The sequence below is a fragment of the Ranitomeya imitator genome, chromosome 1, assembly GCF_032444005.1.
Source record: "Ranitomeya imitator isolate aRanImi1 chromosome 1, aRanImi1.pri, whole genome shotgun sequence".
NCBI classification, from domain to species: Eukaryota; Metazoa; Chordata; class Amphibia; order Anura; family Dendrobatidae; genus Ranitomeya; species Ranitomeya imitator.
In genome coordinates, this window is record NC_091282.1 from 56,452,199 (window position 1) to 56,470,218 (window position 18,020).

General features: G+C 41.4%; 1 protein-coding gene across 3 annotated transcripts in view; it reads left to right on the forward strand.

Moving 5' to 3' along the window:
• PSTPIP2 (proline-serine-threonine phosphatase interacting protein 2) overlaps positions 1-18,020 on the forward strand; it is a 97,525-nt gene that overhangs the window by 16,932 nt on the left and 62,573 nt on the right. For all 3 annotated transcript variants that reach the window (XM_069747002.1, XM_069747019.1, XM_069747010.1), the window contains exons 2-4: positions 13,044-13,144; positions 14,107-14,184; positions 16,101-16,135. In XM_069747002.1, coding sequence (XP_069603103.1) covers positions 13,044-13,144; positions 14,107-14,184; positions 16,101-16,135 — 214 coding nt within the window. The remainder of the gene's footprint in view (positions 1-13,043; positions 13,145-14,106; positions 14,185-16,100; positions 16,136-18,020) is intronic.

The window sequence follows — 18,020 nt, forward strand, 5'->3', positions numbered from 1 at the left end:
TCCAAAAGCCTCCTAACAACCAGCACCTCCAACTCCAAAACAGGCAGTATGAAACTAACACTGGCAATCCCTGCTTGTCAGAGGCCAGTGTATATAGCAGAGGGGAGTGGCCAACACTGAACACCTGAGATCATCAAAGCAGTAACGCTTCCAGGAGGTCTCAACTGAACAAATAAACCTCTGCACCGCTAGCAGAAACCTGCACTGTTTAATATGAAGGTGAAGAGCTTCTAATCAGTGCAGGAGTACGAGAAATCAGACACCGCGGTCTTCTGGCTCCTCTCTGCCATGGTAAACCTGTGACACTGTAGTCTTGACTCTTTTAGAGCAGAAAAAGTCCTTCAAAGGATTTTCTGGTTCTTTTTTATATTAAAGGGAACCTGTCACCCTGTTTTTTCAGTAGGAGATAAAAATACCGTTAAATAGGGCCTGAGCTGTGCTTTACAATAGGGTATTTTTTGTCCCCTGATTCCCTACCTATGCTGCCGAAATACCTTACAAAAGTGGCCTTTTTCGCCTGTCAATCAGGCTGGTCAGGTCAGATGGGCGTGGTCACAGCGCTGTTTCTCCCCCACATCTTGCTTATGTTCCCGTTGGTGGCGTAGTGCTTCTCGCATGCGCAAGTGCCGAATGCACTGCACAGCTGTAGAAAAAGAGCGCGCTCGTCGCTATTCAGCGGTTTCTCGGTGGGCGCGGCTATCTTCCTGAGGCCGCGCGTGCGCAGATGGAGTCTCCTGCTTCGAGATTCGAACTCAGCTTCAGGAAAATGGCCGCCGCGATGTCCATCTGCGCACGCGCGGCATCCCGCTGCCATTTTCCTGAAGCCCCGGGAAGCAGGAGACTCCATCTGCGCACGCGCGGCCTCAGGAAGATGGCCGCGCCCACCGAGAAACCGCTGAATAGCGGCGAGCGCGCTCTTTTTCTACAGCTGCTCAGTGCATTCGGCACTTGCGCATGCGAGAAGCACTACGTCACCAACGGGAACATAAGCAAGATGTGGGGGAGAAACAGCGCTGTGACCACGCCCATCTGACCTGACCAGCCTGATTGACAGGTGAAAAAGGCCACTTTTGTAAGGTATTTCGGCAGCATAGGTGGGGAATCAGGGGACAAAAAATACCCTATTGTAAAGCACAGCTCAGGCCCTATTTAACGGTATTTTTATCTCCTACTGAAAAAACGGGGTGACAGGTTCCCTTTAAGAAAGGGTCTAAGGGAGTATAAAAAAATCCAAATCCATATACTGACCTACCGGACTGCTGCCTGTGTCCCTTGTTAGTCTCCTAGCATCTTCTTTAGGCAGATAATGTCATGTGATGACTACAGCCAACTAGCGGCCACTGATCGGCTGTATCCTTCATATTCCATCAGTGTAAACTAATTGAGTGCACTGGTCCCGTGATACTATGTTCTGGAAGAAGCTGATGGGGGACATAGGCAGTAGTGTGGCAGAGATTCGGTATGTGTGAGTATATGATTATTTTGTTTTATACCGCCATAGATCCATTTTTAATATAAAAAAATTACTTATTAACTTCTTAGGCTAGGTTCTCATTTGCGATTGAGTCTGCAGCGTATCGTCCGCAACCGCAAACGCATGGAAAAACACATGCAAACGCAGCGTTTTTTATCCGCATCAGCTAACACATGACGACAAAAAAATGCAGCGTTTTGTATGCATTTTTGCAAGCGTTTGCACTTTTTATGCGAATGCCTTTGATATTTCCAGGAGGGCGTGTCTCAATGTGCGTGTCTTAATCAGTTCCTGGACATGCGCAGTCCAAAGTACGCAAGTTCATCGAATGCATGTGTACGCAAAGACATGCGTACGCATGCGTTCCCATAGGCAGTAATGCTTTTTTTTTAATGCACTCATCCGCATTCGCATATTTGACGGAAATGTGCCACCTCAAAAATTCCAACATGGTGCGCTAGCCGTGCCCCGTCGCACACTGCGAAAAAACGCATGCGTAAGCAAACACGGGCAAACGCATGCACTTGCGTCTACAATGCTAAAGAGAGGAAATCAAGACGGATGTACGCGTCAGAAACGCTGCGGACACAACCGCAAATGTGAAACCTGCCTTAAAGAGTTAACCATGCAGACACATGTAGACCAATTGCTATATGCCCCACCCCCGCCAACCATACACATGCATGATTAGCCAAGCAAGCATGTGTTCTGAATGGGGAGAGAGGAGTAAACCTCTGGTCATGGCTTACATCCCCTGGAAACAAAAGGATTGGGCATTAATATTCAGCATTCCTGATCCTTTCACCGCATTCCCCCTCCGATGATCCTCCTGTCTCATAGGCACCTCTTGAAAACACTAAACCTAGAAATGAATGGGTTAATTAAACACACATAGTTGTCCTCATTATTTGTTAGTTTGCCTGACTATGAAATGGTCTTGTAGAATAATTAATTTTTAATGTTACAGGAGACAAAATAGCATCAAAGGAGGAAATTAACTGCGTCAGTCCGATTAGTACTTTGCAATCCCTTCCTAACTAGAACAATGTTCTGATGGCAAAATCTTTAGAAAGCAAGTTCTCCTTAAATGAATGCACAGAAATTTGTGCATATCTCCCTGAGATAAGAAGATCAAACAGTGAAACCAGCTGTATATTCTGTATATGACAACTTCTGTAAATATCTTATACGGGAAATTAAAACTAACGAGGAGTAGAATATTTATCATTCAAAAAAATTGATGTCCCTTGCAAATGATGGCATTCGGATCTTGCTACTTCCTCTTGGGCTGGTGCCACTATCTCAATAAAATACTCTGGAACTCTCTACCACAACATATCAGACTCTCGCCTACCATCGAAACCTTCAAAAAGAACCTGAAGACCCACCTCTTCCGACAAGCCTACAACCTGCAGTAACCACCGATTGACCAAACCGCTGCATGACCAGCTCTATCCTCACCTACTGTATCCTCACCCATCCCTTGTAGATTGTGAGCCCTCGCGGGCAGGGTCCTCTCTCCTCCTGTACCAGTTGTGACTTGTATTGTGCTGTACTTGTTTTTATTATGTATACCCCTCCTTACATGTAAAGCTCCATGGAATAAATGGCGCTATAATAATAAATAATAACTAGGTAAATGATCATTAGCTATTACTCTGTTATCTGTCTGAGGTTGTTTGATGTTATGTCATGCTGGGTGTTCCCCCTCCAGCCATGAGGTTCTGATGATGGAGCCATAATTTATTGTGAATGTGACAACGGAGTCCTAATATAAATGCTCATACAAGTTATTAATCTTCCAGTATGTATTGACATTAACCATGGTGGTACAACCCGGGCATTTTCTGCAATAGACTTCACAAGAACAGATTATCTGGCATCAAGATGTTAGCAGCAGATCGTGTAAACAAGCACTGTCGCTTGCCATAAATATGTTTTGTTTTTTACCTGGTGTAAATGCCACTGTTAAAAAAGCTGACGCGTTTCAGACGCAGTCGTTTCTCATGAAAAAGCGTCTGCTTTTTTAATTGTGTTGAATTGAACTTTTTCTGGTTTAATGTACTGTACATTTGATAATTCTTTTTTTTTCAAGGATCCATCTTGTTAGATATTTTACTTCTCTTTCACTATTTGGACTTGCCATGCTACGATGTCTCTGTAGATCCTTTTCCCAGATGAGCTGACTTCCCTTGCTTTTTTGTTGAAATGCCGCTATTCTCCTGAATACGGCATTGTGTTTCTTTTGTTCTTGCTTCTCTCCATTCCTGAGATATTTCCCCTTCTTCCCTGTATATAAATCTAGTCTATTTTATCCAAGTGGGTGTGGTCCTCAACTCTTCCCTGTGGGTGTCATCTTGAGGACCACACCCTTTTGGCTAAAAGACCAGATTTCTATATAGGGAAGAATAGGCCATATCTGAAAAATGAAGTAACTGGTGCTATTTAAGTCATGAGGAGCTGCCTTCAAATATTAAACTTGATTTTCCAGCACACCCCATAGATGATTGATTAGGTTAAAATCAAGGGAATTTGTAGACATGTCATCATCTTGATTTTTTTTATTGTTATATTATTATCTGCTATTAGTCACAATGCCAGGTCTTCAGTTTCTGATCTTAAAAACTTTGATCTCTGAATTTTCCCATTTATTTGTATTTAGCAACCATCAAACATCATAAAATGTTGATTGTTAACAGTCAGTTGCATCGGTTTCGGCAACCATCATGGGGCCAGAAACAGTTTTAGTTGGGTAGAAAACTCGGAATTTGCCCAGGCTTACTGTTTCCTCTAGAACTCCTGAAAATCTATCCCCAGGAGCAACTAGTGAGCAGGGGGGGAAAGATACTGTATTGTGTATTTTAGAGATGAGGGTATAAATTCAAAGGACCCTGGTAAATTGGCCACATCAATAGTCCATGGCCACCAGATGGGACCACTGAACAGCCTGCTATGCCACCCGGGACCTCTTCTAATTTGTCGGCTGCTTTTTGGAATCACTGTTTACCACCCACTACCTGCTGGCATCCCCGGGGCTTCTTATTTGTTAACCCAGCGAGACATCATGTTGTGACATAAAGCACAAATGACATTACACTCGGCCTAACAATCTAAAGAGGCATCAACCCAGTCTGAGAAGGGTAACTCTCAGGCTAAAAGAAGTGAGTATAACAGGATAAGAAAAAAAAGAGTACTTTATTAATCCATGGTAACAATAAAACCAGTTTAAAAATACAGAAAAAGTAGACCAAGGACACGACTATGTCCTAAATTAGGATGTAGTAATTAAAAGATAGTTGTATTTTGATAGTCAGTCATATTAAATTACAGCTATGACCTGTACACATCATAAACAAGCATAGATGTAGTCTAATTAAAGAACTAGCAGACAGCGATCCTGAGTAAACCAGAAAATAGTATAACATTGCCTGAAAGTGTAACCGGAATGTAGCTGTTAGGATATGGCATCGGGTCCCTCTCCCCGACGCGCGTTTCATCCTGCTTCTTCAGGAGGCGTGCATATAAGAGGCAGGGTTCCCATCTGGGATACCAATGTGACTGATGGACCAGGGTCCTGCATATTGATATTATCTCCAGTGTTTAAATACAGTATAGAATAATATTTTTTTCTATAGCACCATTGTATTCCACGTCATTTTACACATTGTATATGTGTATATGTACAGTCTATGCACATGTGTATGTATATAAATAAGGAGAGAAAAAACACGTTATTGCTACTTTTGATGGAAGAATCATGTGGGCTTTATATTTATGGTATAATATTTGCGTATTATATGGCAGTATTATATTGGCTCAAAGGAGTTTAATATCAGTAGTACAACATATATGGCTAGCAATATGGCTGCTGTATGTGTTTTAAGACATTCTTGGGTGGTATTATTTGGACACCACATAGCAGTTTTATTTCAGCATTCACTGTATTGTAGTTAGCAATGTATGATAGTGCTATGAAGGTATGATATGTTGGTATATAATTGGACATACTAGGTGAGAAGATTATAAAATGCTGAGGTAAATGGGGCTACTTAGTTGTTGGGGCCTGATTTTTCTGAAAATTAGCCTTTTATCATGTACAGTACAGACCCAAAGTTTGGACACACCTTCTCATTTAAAGATTTTTCTGTATTTTCATGACTATGAAAATTGGACATTCACACTGAAGGCATCAAAACTATGAATTAACACATGTGGAATTATATACTTAACAAAAAAGTGTGAAACAACTGAAATTATGTCTTATATTCTAGGTTCTTCAAAGTAGCCACCTTTTGCTTTCATGACTGCTTTGCACACTCTTGGCATTCTCTTGATGAGCTTCAAGAGGTAGTCACCGGAAATGGTCTTCCAACAATCTTGAAGGAGTTCCCAGAGATACTTAGCACTTGTTGGCCCTTTTGCCTTCACTCTGCGGTCCAGCTCACCCCAAACCATCTCGATTGGGTTCAGGTCTGGTGACTGTGGAGGCCAGGTCATCTGGCGTAGCACCCCATCACTCTCCTTCTTAGTCAAATAGCCCTTACACAGCCTGGAGGTGTGTTTGGGGTCATTGTCCCATTGAAAAATAAATGATGGTCCAACTAAACGCAAACCGGATGGAATAGCATGTCGCTGCAAGATGCTGTGGTAGCCATGCTGGTTCAGTATGCCTTCAATTTTGAATAAATCCCCAACAGTGTCACCAGCAAAGCACCCCCACACCATCACACCTCCTCCTCCATGCTTCACGGTGGGAACCAGGCATGTAGAGTCCATCTGTTCACCTTTTCTGCGTCGTACGGTGACACGGTGGTTGGAACCAAAGATCTCAAATTTGGACTTATCAGACCAAAGCACAGATTTTCACTGGTCTAATGTCCATTCCTTGTGTTCTTTAGCCCAAACAACTCTCTTCTGCTTGTTGCCTGTCCTTAGCAGTGGTTTCCTAGCAGCTATTTTACCATGAAGGCCTGCTGCACAAAGTCTCCTCTTAACAGTTGTTGTAGAGATGTGTCTGCTGCTAGAACTCTGTGTGGCATTGACCTGGTCTCTAATCTGAGCTGCTGTTAACCTGCGATTTCTGAGGCTGGTGACTCGGATAAACTTATCCTCAGAAGCAGAGGTGACTCTTGGTCTTCTTTTCCTGGGTCGGTCCTCATGTGAGCCAGTTTCTTTGTTGCGCTTGATGGTTTTTGCCACTGCACTTGGGGACACTTTCAAAGTTTTCCCAATTTTTTGGACTGACTGATCTTCATTTCTTAAAGTAATGATGGCCACTAGTTTTTCTTTACTTAGCTGCTTTTTTCTTGCCATAATACAAATTCTAACAGTATATTCAGTAGGACTATCAGCTGTGTATCCACCAGACTTCTGCACAACACAACTGATGGTCCCAACCCCATTTATAAGGCAAGAAATCCCACTTATTAAACCTGACAGGGCACAACTGTGAAGTGAAAACCATTCCCGGTGACTACCTCTTGAAGCTCATCAAGAGAATGCCAAGAGTGTGCAAAGCAGTCATCAAAGCAAAAGGTGGCTACTTTGAAGAACCTAGAGTATAAGACATAATTTCAGTTGTTTCACACTTTTTTGTTAAGTATATAATTCCACATGTGTTAATTCATAGTTTTGATGCCTTCAGTGTGAATTTACAATTTTCATAGTCATGAAAATACAGAAAAATCTTTAAATGAGAAGGTGTGTCCAAACTTTTGGTCTGTACTGTATGTGTTAGACATGGTCCCACTTTGGAAGATGGGCCTGTTGTGCACCAGGTTTCTGGCTGTAACTGGAGCCTCTGCACCTACCTCCAGTTCATGTTTATTGGCTGTGGTGTGACTAAAAAGCTTGTGGGCCCAAATATCATGGGTCTTCTCCTATGGGCCATTAGCACCTTTTAGGCCCCCACCATGGCCCATGTGCATTGGCAAGCTCCGCACCCCTACAGTTGTGCTCCTGTTTATTGGATATTGAAGGGGATGTCTGAGATTAAGACAAAATATGTTCCTAGACTATAAATTAGATGGCTAAGATAGGCTATCAGTAACTGAATGGTGTGGGTCTGATTGTTGGCACCTCAGCTGGATAGTTCAATGAAGGAGCTGCGGCGTTCTAGCAATCACTGAGGCACAATCATTATTTACCAGGACCAACGCCAAACACTTGATTGTGGCAGTGGTCAGTGCTGCAGCTCACAACAACAGTCACAACTTCGTGTTTCTCTTACTGCCCCCCGCAGAACAAGTCTGGAATCTCCCAGATGTAGGAGTCCACCCCGGTGTACCGCACACCAGATCTATACATTCTTCTCCATCATCTGGGATGAAGTGTTCAGGAGGAAGTGTATCATGTAAAGCATGAGGAAGCTGCACAAAAAAACGTTGCTGTTGTATATCTAGGAACGGCTCCAACTATTATGAATGTCACTATCATGCAGGTTGGAGAATGCCCTGGGCATGGGACTTGTCTACTCATGAGAAACCCTCTCCTTAACTACACATAGACTTCATAAAGAGAAGTGCTTCCACTTAGGTTCCCCTTTTTGGGGGTTGACCACCATGGCAAAATATATGTTAAAAAAAAAAAATAGTGAGCACAGCTCTGGAGATGTCTTATCACAAACTACACAAACTTGCTACTCTAGTCTTACAGTCACTGGGTGATCTTGTCCTTGGGCTATAGGGCAATTTCCCAATCATGCTCTTGTGGTACCTGCAATGTTTTGATATGAGTCATATTTGCATCTGTCAACCTGACTCGTAATCTTTGACAGATTATCTTCTGCTTCTGGTTTACACTCTAATAGTCTAACTGAACTCCTGTTTTTGTTATAGAATGGGGTGGCCATTTTTGGTCAAGCCATTTTAATATCATTTTTTTATCATGTTAACTCCTTTTTGCCAACTTTTGGAGAAAAAAAGGATAAAGAAGTTTTTCAGCTGATAGTGTTGAGCGAGTATACTCGTTGCTTGGGTTTTCCTGAGCACGATCGGGTGGTCTCCGAGTATTTGTTAGTGCTCGGAGATTTAGTTTTTGTCGCCACAGCTGCATGATTTACGGCTGCTGGACAGCTTGAATACATGTGGGGATTCCCTAGCAACCAGGCAACCCCTACGTGTACTCAGGCTGGCTAGCAGCTGTAAATCATGCAGCTATGTCAACAAAAACTAAATCTCCGAGCAGTCACAAATACTCGGAGACCACCCGAGCGTGCTCGGGAAAACCCGAGCAACGAGTATACTCGCTCATCACTAGTGGTAGAGTATCCATATAATAGGGACAGCCACCCTGCACCCGTAAAAAAATACTCTAAGAACTCTTAAAAGTAGACCAGATACAATGTAATCTAATAGATTAACGGGGGTTGTCCGGATATAGGTCATCAATAACAGATGAGGGGATCTGATACCTTGCAACACAATAGATCAGCTGTTATTTCCTCTGGCGCCGACGCAATGTAAATACTTTGTCCGGAATACTCTTCAAAGAGTAGCAGCTGCAGCCGGGTCCAGAACGACAGCTCCTATTGTTTTGAATAGAAGCTGTGCTGTGGTAGTTGGCAATGGCTGGCAGTGAATGAAGCTGAGCACAAAAGTTCTGTTCAAAGTATCTACATCTGGCCACCAGCAAAGCAACTAGTATCTAATCTTTTGGGGGTACTGGGTGTAGGACCCTCGCCAGTCTTGTAGATAATATACAAAAAGCAGCAACCAACAGCACTCAGATGGCTGGGATGCACGCTCCAAAGTCCATAGACCCCAAAGGTCAGATACTCACAACTGAAGAAAGAAGGGGCAGCATCCAATCCAGGTGAAAAGAGTAATATAGTCTTTATTCTGCCATCAAGTCATACAACGTTTCGACCCCGCATGGTCTTTGTCAAAGACAAAGACCATGCGGGGTCGAAACGTTGTATGACGACCATGCGGGGTCGAAACGTTGTATGACGACCATGCGGGGTCGAAACGTTGTATGACTTGATGGCAGAATAAAGACCTTTTTACTCTTTTCACCTGGATTGGATGCTGCCCCTTCTTCAATCTTGTAGATAAGGCATCAGTACCTATGCCTGGTCAATGCCTTTAAATCTAGTAGCCCTCATGATAGAGTCAACCAGATGCCCCATAATTATGTCTGACACAGATTCCCAAACCAGACTCAGACAGAATTTTTGTAACTGTTTACGTGACTCTTCTGCCACAACACTGTGCTTTAGTATTGGATATCATTTTAACACGACTACCTTATGGCTAAGGCCTTGCCTAAGGCTACTTTCACACATCAGGTTTTTTGCATCAGGCACAATCCGGCGAATGTTGGAAAAACCGGATCCGGCGCAGATTGTGAAAAACTGACGCGACGGATCTGTTTTTTCGACGGATCCGGCTAGCATATCTAGATTATTGGATAAAAAAATATTTGGAGCATGCTCAGTTTATAAAACCGGAATCTGGCACCGGAATCCGTCATTTTCCGGCACCTTCCGGCTCCCATAGGCTTCCATTCTGTCGCCGGAGACAAAAAACATTGCTATGGATGTTTTTTCCAGAAACAAACGAAACGCAGTGTCACTCGGCGCAATCCGGCACTAATAGAAGTCTATGGGAAAAAAAATGGATCTGGCGGCAACACTCGCTGGATCCATATTTTTTAAATTTAGCCGGATTGAGCCTGACCTGATGTGTGAAAGTAACCTTAGAAAGAAATCCTCTGTTATGTCACCAATGACACCACCAATTACACATCTCACATATTGAGAAATTATTGATTTAGCAAAAATCATCCGTTTCCTTGGAAGTCTCTCAAGCTGTTGCCACCCAGTTTAAAGTACCTTTTGCTTCTCAGATATAAATTGTAAGTGACACAAGTAAGGCAAATCTAACTTCTTTGGCCAACAGTATGTGTATACCTACTGTATTTACTGAGTTTTACTATTTTTATCACATTCTTGGCTAACAGGTGCATAAAATCCTACATGTAGCCATATAATCGCCACAAAAAGCAATGGATCATATTGGAGTTCCATGAAGAACCCATCTGCCCCTCAGATATCTTCTAAAATTATCTCACAGTCACCTTGAAAGCATGGCTATAGTGCTATGGGAATGTCTAGAAAATAATGAGATCACTATTAAGTGTGGAAAGCCAGCCCAAGAGGCTCAGGCCAACACCTCGAAAGGAATCAACCAATGCGTGTACTACCAATGGTAGCTGTTAAGTTCCCCTTCCCCTCTATATCTGTTGCTTATTATACCTCCTCATTAAGGTTCCTTAACACTTCTTCAGCTACCTAAATGCTACTTCACATGGAATGGAAAACCTGTCAGGATCAAAACATCTAACATAGACCTAAAATCAGAGGTGGGATTGGTCTTCACCTCCAGCACCAAATGGCTCTCAATGTAGATGATAATTTGTTCTAAAGGTACCCATAATTTGAGGACGGTGTGTCGGAACCAAGCTTTAACTAAAATTACCCTTTCTTCAATCTCTTTGCTAGACTCCGTACACTGGGGTTTAGTATCCTCCAATATGTCTCACACTATTTGTCTGCAAAATCGTATTTTCATCTCTGAATGTGTCTCCATTTCATTTCCCCCTTTTTTCCCACATCTTTCCTCAAGGCGTAGAAGACACAGTGTTACCTATGTGGAGAATAGGGCAAATGGGCTACCTCGTATTTTTCTCAAGGCATGTCATGGCCTACACTAGCTTTTCTAGAATCTGATTAGGAAGCCTGCTCACTGGGATTCTGGGGCTCTATCCAACCCCACCATTGTCTGATTAGTGTAGCCAAACCTCACAGTTTACTAAGAATAAAAATCCTTTTAATAACTTCTGTTTGGGGTCATGTCATTCGAAACGCGTGACTTACTCAATTTTGGTCTCAAATCTTCCAACTTTCCAACACCGCAGATTTTCCTGAGCTGAGAATAAAACCTAAATTTCTTCCTCTTGAAGAACTTTTGGGAAAGCAAAAAATATTTTGCCTTTACCAGGTGCATCTTCACCGTCACAGTTTACAACCATCCATTACTTCCATGTGTTGTTAATGTTTAGAGGGAGAGGGTACCCCATTCCTCACCTTCAAGCCTTATTATGTCCTGGTGCCTTTTCGGGATAGTATACCACCCAAACCACTTTTATTGCATTACAGTGATATCCTTGTCTGAAGATACAAGCGCTGTCTCCTTTTGCACTTGATTAATGCATCTCGCTCTTGCAATTATTTCACGTGAAGGCTTTCAGATCCATCCTCTCTAGGTCTCTGCTTCTCCAATGACTTTATGAGGATGGTGGACCTGATCTCGTAAATCAAATAACAAAGCCACCTCCTTTACCAAGACCTAGTATCCTTGGTTGGTCTTCCAAGGTACTGTAGCATACTGACTGAATCTAGAGCCTTGTTAGTTACCACTTTATTCCTTTCACTGGGCACAGGTCCTGGACAATTTGCATCTTCTTCTCCCTTCTTCTCTCCATGTTCTTCCTCTGTATTCTCTTCCCTCCACTTCCTCCTTTTTAGCTGATCATGCTAATTTGTTAATAGTTAAAAATGTTTTGCTCAGGTCCAACACCCACTCAGACAAGTACATTATCGTTCATGTTTCATGTATCACGGATCTATCTACTTCTTTTCTTTGCAAATTTTGATGTTTACTTTTTGTAATTTTCACTGGAGGCTGTGTACGGCTGTTGGCCAAACTTTGGTTCTGTAAATAAATCATTTACTAACGTTTGGAAATGAGTAGCGGCACTCACTACCAAGTAAGCAAGGTCAACACAAGAACTGCTAATCAGGGGCTTCATAAATTGAATTTTAATGGCTGAGTGGTCACAAGAACTCTATCAGCTAGAGGGGTGCAAAGCCACCATTATTGGATTCTATTTTTCCCTCAATTCAAAATTTTATAAAAAAAAATAAGACATAATAAAGGAAATTAAATTCAACAAGTATTGGATTTATTTATCATACATATTTTACTCGACTTTCAATATAAAGAAAATAAAAAGCCAATACTCCACAATATGATAATAAAATGAAGAGTATCAAAAATTATCATAAAAGTGCAACAGAAATGCATAGGAATACGAGAAAATATTAAATAATTGCCATACCTTCCCCAAACTATCTATTCATATGCCATCCAGAGGCGTAACTTGAAGCTTGATGAACCCAAAAATACGGCCATTACCTTAGGGATCAGTCCTGCAACGAGTTGTGTACGAAAAAAGGGTGTGAGGTTCAATACAGTAATACCGAAATGTATGACATTGGACCCAATACTGAATTCAAGAATAATTTCACTTCTTTACAATTATTCTACTAGACTTCTCCCAACGCAGGGGTCCTATAGTGGCCATAAGGTCTTCCACCCCTGAATTAGAGGCTAGGGAAGACTGGAGGATTCTCCGGTCCTCCGGTGGGCCAGTCTGACCTTGTATCCAGGCGAAAGGAAGAATTAATTTGCTTAATATGGTTAAATTTAATGCGTATCTACAGTATACTTTTACACAGTCAGACACAATTGTACTATTATACTGTTGTGTCTCCTTTTTCCTGCAGAGCACAGACATTACCAGTACCCAAGGCTATGACATCCTATTACAGCACATGAATGATGGGAGAAAGAACTGCAAGGAGTTTGAAGATTTCTTAAAGGAAAGGTATGTAACACATTAATACAGATATGTACAGAAAAATCCTGATATACGATAAAAGTCTGAAAATAAATCTTTTCTCGTTCTGAAAAACAAAATTATTCTTGCCTTAGAAGCAGCAGACTGGCATTGTGTCATTATTGAATGTATCCTCTCTTAGTTTTACCATCACCCAATCAATGGATGTCAGCTGCACATTGGCTAATACAAAAGCAATGTTGTAAGGATTTTGGGCCTTAAACTCAAACTTTAAATTTTTGTAATAATCAATACTCTATCCATAAAGATGATTGCTGGAATACAAAAAAAGCTAGATAAAAATAAAATAGATAGCATACCACATGTGCAACCGATTCAACCGCACATACCTCCCAATAGAGGCCTTCTTTAATATACGGTAGTTCATGATGTATTTATGGTTCTGGAAGCTTGGTCTGTACTGGGACTCAGAATCTCTGGTGGTGCAGGCAGAAACTTCAGCAGTGAGACACAGGTTGTGCCATGTATAGGAACATTTTCCATGCCTAAAAATGGTCTTCTTCTTTACAGGCACATTGTACTGGTACATAAAGATACATCTCTATATAACAGTACATTTCTATACACTGGTGTATTAGAAGTAAAATAAAAAAATTACATTTTTTTTTTAACCCCTAAAATTACTGGGAAAAAATCTGAGAAACAATTACAATAATCACATTCTTTATACACTTTAAGAAAAAAAAAAACCCATCACAAACCAGTGAATAATATGGGTATATTTGGTTTCCCTGTAATTAAAAAAAAAGAACAAAACCTAATACTGTAAACGGATTTATGGTGATTGGTAAATGGCATAAAATAGTGAGAATAAAGGATAAAAGAAATAAACAAACATAACAAAATAATATAAATGTAATGCCTATATGCTTCTTTGTCACATTGATTGGTTTTGGACATAAAATAATGTGCCGTTCCCCTTCCTACAGGGCAGCAATAGAAGAGAGGTACGGGAAAGATCTGCTTACTTTAACCAAGAAAAAACCTTGTGGTCAAACAGAACTGAAGTGAGTGAACAGTTTCCTGATCGTACTGTATAAGAATCCAAGAATACTCTATAGGAACCGGTTGATTTTTAAGATCCCTTGTTTATTTCCCGTATAATGGCATTCTGAGTTACCGGATGTGATCAATTGGATAAAAAGCCAATAAAGTCTTTGTAGAATCCAACATGTCTGTAGATTACAGCTCATTGATTTAAATGGGAACCATGTAATGCACCAATTTCCCTGCGGAGGCGCTGCAGAAGAACTGAACACTTGGTGGTTGGTTCACTTATAGATAACAGTTGATCCCCGGGAGTTCCAGAAGTGGGAAAAACTGTGATTAGTTTAAAGAGGTTGTCCAAAACTAAATGTGAATTTCATGCTAATTTAATTCAATAATCTAACCATTTTTCTAAAGTACTTCATTTTAATATTACCCTTTCCTCTCTACGCTAAGTTCCTGTCTGGTTTTTTTTTTTAACTTCAGATTAATTATGTTTTATTTCAGTCTCCCAGTATGCACTGGAGATTCCCAACTGGGTTATCAGGAACTGACACTTCACTCACTGCCCCAACTGCTGTTCCCACCCTGAAACGAAGAGTCATCAGTAACTTCTGGGCTAGTCCCTGCTTTACTGAGAATGTGCTGTTTGTCAATTCCGATGCATGCTGATTATGCGCTCCCAGTGCTATACTCCTTTTGAATGCACACTGATCTTGCGCTCCCTCGCACACTGCCAGCGCGCTCCCTCGCACACTGCCAGTGCGCTCCCTCACGCACCACAAGAGAACATTGAAAAAGAGAGTATGCGGTAAGCTGGGAGAACCAGGCCAGAATCTGAAAACAGATGTCAGTTTTCAGCGTGGTGACGTCCATTTCTGGGGTTGGAGTGTTCTCTGTTCTCCTTACTTGCTGTGTTATATCCTTTTCAATGCACACTGACTGTGCGCTCTCTTGCCTGCTCATCACTTCTCTATAGAGCCAGTGAGGAAGCGCCATGTCGGTGTGCATTTAACAGAATATAGAGCACGGAGCACATACTGACCATGTGCCAGAATTGACGGCGAATGCTCAGCCAACCATTGACTAGCCCAGCTTCTGAAATGGCCATCACTTTTGTAATTGTGGGGCCAACAGCTGGGGCAGTCACCGCAGTATCTGCCCCCCGATAACGACTCATTTTCAAAAAACATGCTGAGATACTCAAACAAAATGTCATCGGAGGTAACAAAAAAAAAAGGAAGTTAAGCATATTAGAAAAGTGGTTAGATTGCATTTTTGCTGTAATTTCTTATTCATATTCCCCTTTTTTGGTTCCATTTTTTGATTCAGATTTGACACATTTTTAATGTGTTTTTTTAGTGCAGAAACTACATGAATACCACAAGTGCTTTTTATTACGTGCATTTTTTTCTGCTCCCCATAGAAGCCTTTAGAAAAAAAAGACACAGAAAAAAAACAAAACACAACAGCGTTTTTATATGCACACTTGGAACAAGTTTTCATGAAATCTCATACACTCTATCTGAAGAAAAAACCCACAGAACCTAGCATTTACACTAAGTGGGAATATGACCAAAAATATTGCATGTGCATGGTGTCCTATTTATCATCGCTTGATTACCATTTTTTTTTTTTTGCATTTTTCTATGATCTGGTAATTATTGATCCAGCTATAAAATAACATTTAAGAGTAGCAAAAAAATAAATAAAAAAGGGAAGCTTTTTTGTGTGTGATTTTCTGACATGTTAGAAAATAACAATGTTGGGGGTCTTTAATCTGAGACCGTCCTTTCTCCAAGGACTCTTTCCGGACTGCAGTATGATCAGAATCTAAGACACAACTGATAGCAGATGGCTAATGGTGAAATTTACTTTTAAGAAGGATAATTGGATTTTTTTTTTAATTAATCGTTCTTGTATTTTTCTTCCACAGCACACTCAAGAGGGCTTTAGATACCTTTAAGCAGCGTAAGTACTAATTATATAGGGATCAGAGCTAACTTGCTGCATATGAAGCAGGACTAGCCCTACGGAGCGACTCTTCCCCTGACTAGTCATGTCTCGGATCTTCTAATCACGCCCTGGGTAGGACTGACAGCCTGCATACAATACTCGGTGTGGTAGGACCATTATGCAGTCTGTCAATCACACCCAAGGAGGCATGGTAAGAAGATCCGAGCGGTAAAGAGACGCCATGCTGGACTAGTCCTGCCTTATTAACATTTGTGATACTGCAGAAAAAATAGATCGCAATGTTAGAATAAAAATCTTTATAATAAAGAATTACGCATGCAAACCATGAAAGTAGAGGTTGGAGACAGTTAGTGGATCTGACTGTCTCCTATTATAAGGAACTTATCAGTGGGTCTTTGATCCCCAAACTAATATTCTCCATGATAAGTCGCTGTAATTAATTATAACAGTCCATTTTTCCTTTTCAGAGAAATCCCCTGTCCAATTTTCATACTAATGAACCGAAATAGCAGGGACCTTGGCCTTGCACTTTCAGCCCGCTAACATCTCTCCCCGTTTCCCTGCCTACCGCTGTCCTCCTGTCACTGACAGTTCGCTCTTCTCAGTCACCTGCTCCCCCAGCTGAGATCTCACACAAGTGGCGTGATTCCCTGAGCTGCGCATGTGCAGCAACATGCTGAGGATATTGCGAGCGTTGAACAATTGATGTGCACATGTGCCGCCCCAGCGAATGACTGTTCTTGTGCGAGATCTCGGGCGAGGGAGTGGGTAACTAAGAGAAGAGTGAACTGCCACTTAGTGATAGGAGGCTGGTGAGGAAAACGGTAAAATCACTGGAGAGCTGTCAGTGCAGGGCCAAACCACATTCTTCACACTCCACATTCTTCAGCCCAGCGTGTGATGCAGTCTGCATATTAAATCCCAGTGTGTGATATGGTGTGCAGCACCAGCTATCAGAATCGGTACGGTCAGCCGTCCTCGGTGACACCATCCACATCTCAGTATCACTTGGTAGTAACCAACTAAATGTCTCTACACCGAGATCCTAAACTTCATCCTCCCTTAACCTTTTGCAAACACCCAAAAGGCGTGGGGAGAAGTGACATCACGCACATGTGATCAGAACCCGCCCACTTTTGCAGCAGTCATAATGTGAGTTAGCTGTACAATAGATTTCCATGGCACATTTCAGCAGCTGCTCCCCTTAGTGTTTAAAAGTGGAAAATATACAATATTTTACAATTATTTTTTATATTTTATACCATTTAAAAAAAATTTTTTATTAGAAGATTAATTCTTAATTTTTTTTTTATTTCAATAATTGCAAAAAAATGTAGATGATACACTCCCTTTAAAGGTGTTTTCTAGGTATCACTCCTAGAATACTTTTGTCTTTTTTTGGGGGGGATAAAAGTATTTACCAGGATTTCGTAAAAATTGGTTTAACAATAGGCTATGCGATAACATAATAAAATAATTCATTTATCAAATCCCCCACGCCGCTCTATGATCACACCCATCCTTCAACGATGGCATGTACAGCACCTTACTGCTGAGGCCAGTGATTGGCTGCAGCGGTCATTTGGATCCTCTACTGCATGAAAACCGCTGCCGGACAGGCTAGGAGCACCGGACCGTCAGTGCAGAAATGGTTAGGAAGTGGAAAAGTGAATTAGGATTATTTCATTATGTTAGAGGGAAACTTTTGCAGAATAAGCTGTCCTGTGTGAACACGAGCAATAATGTGATTTCTGGCTGTGGCTGGTATAAAAGCTTTAAATAAGGTTATTACAGTTGATAAATTTGCCTGTGTCCTTATCCAGTTTGGGATCAGCTACATCATTAACCGTTCTATATGACACAAGAAAGGCATTTTATT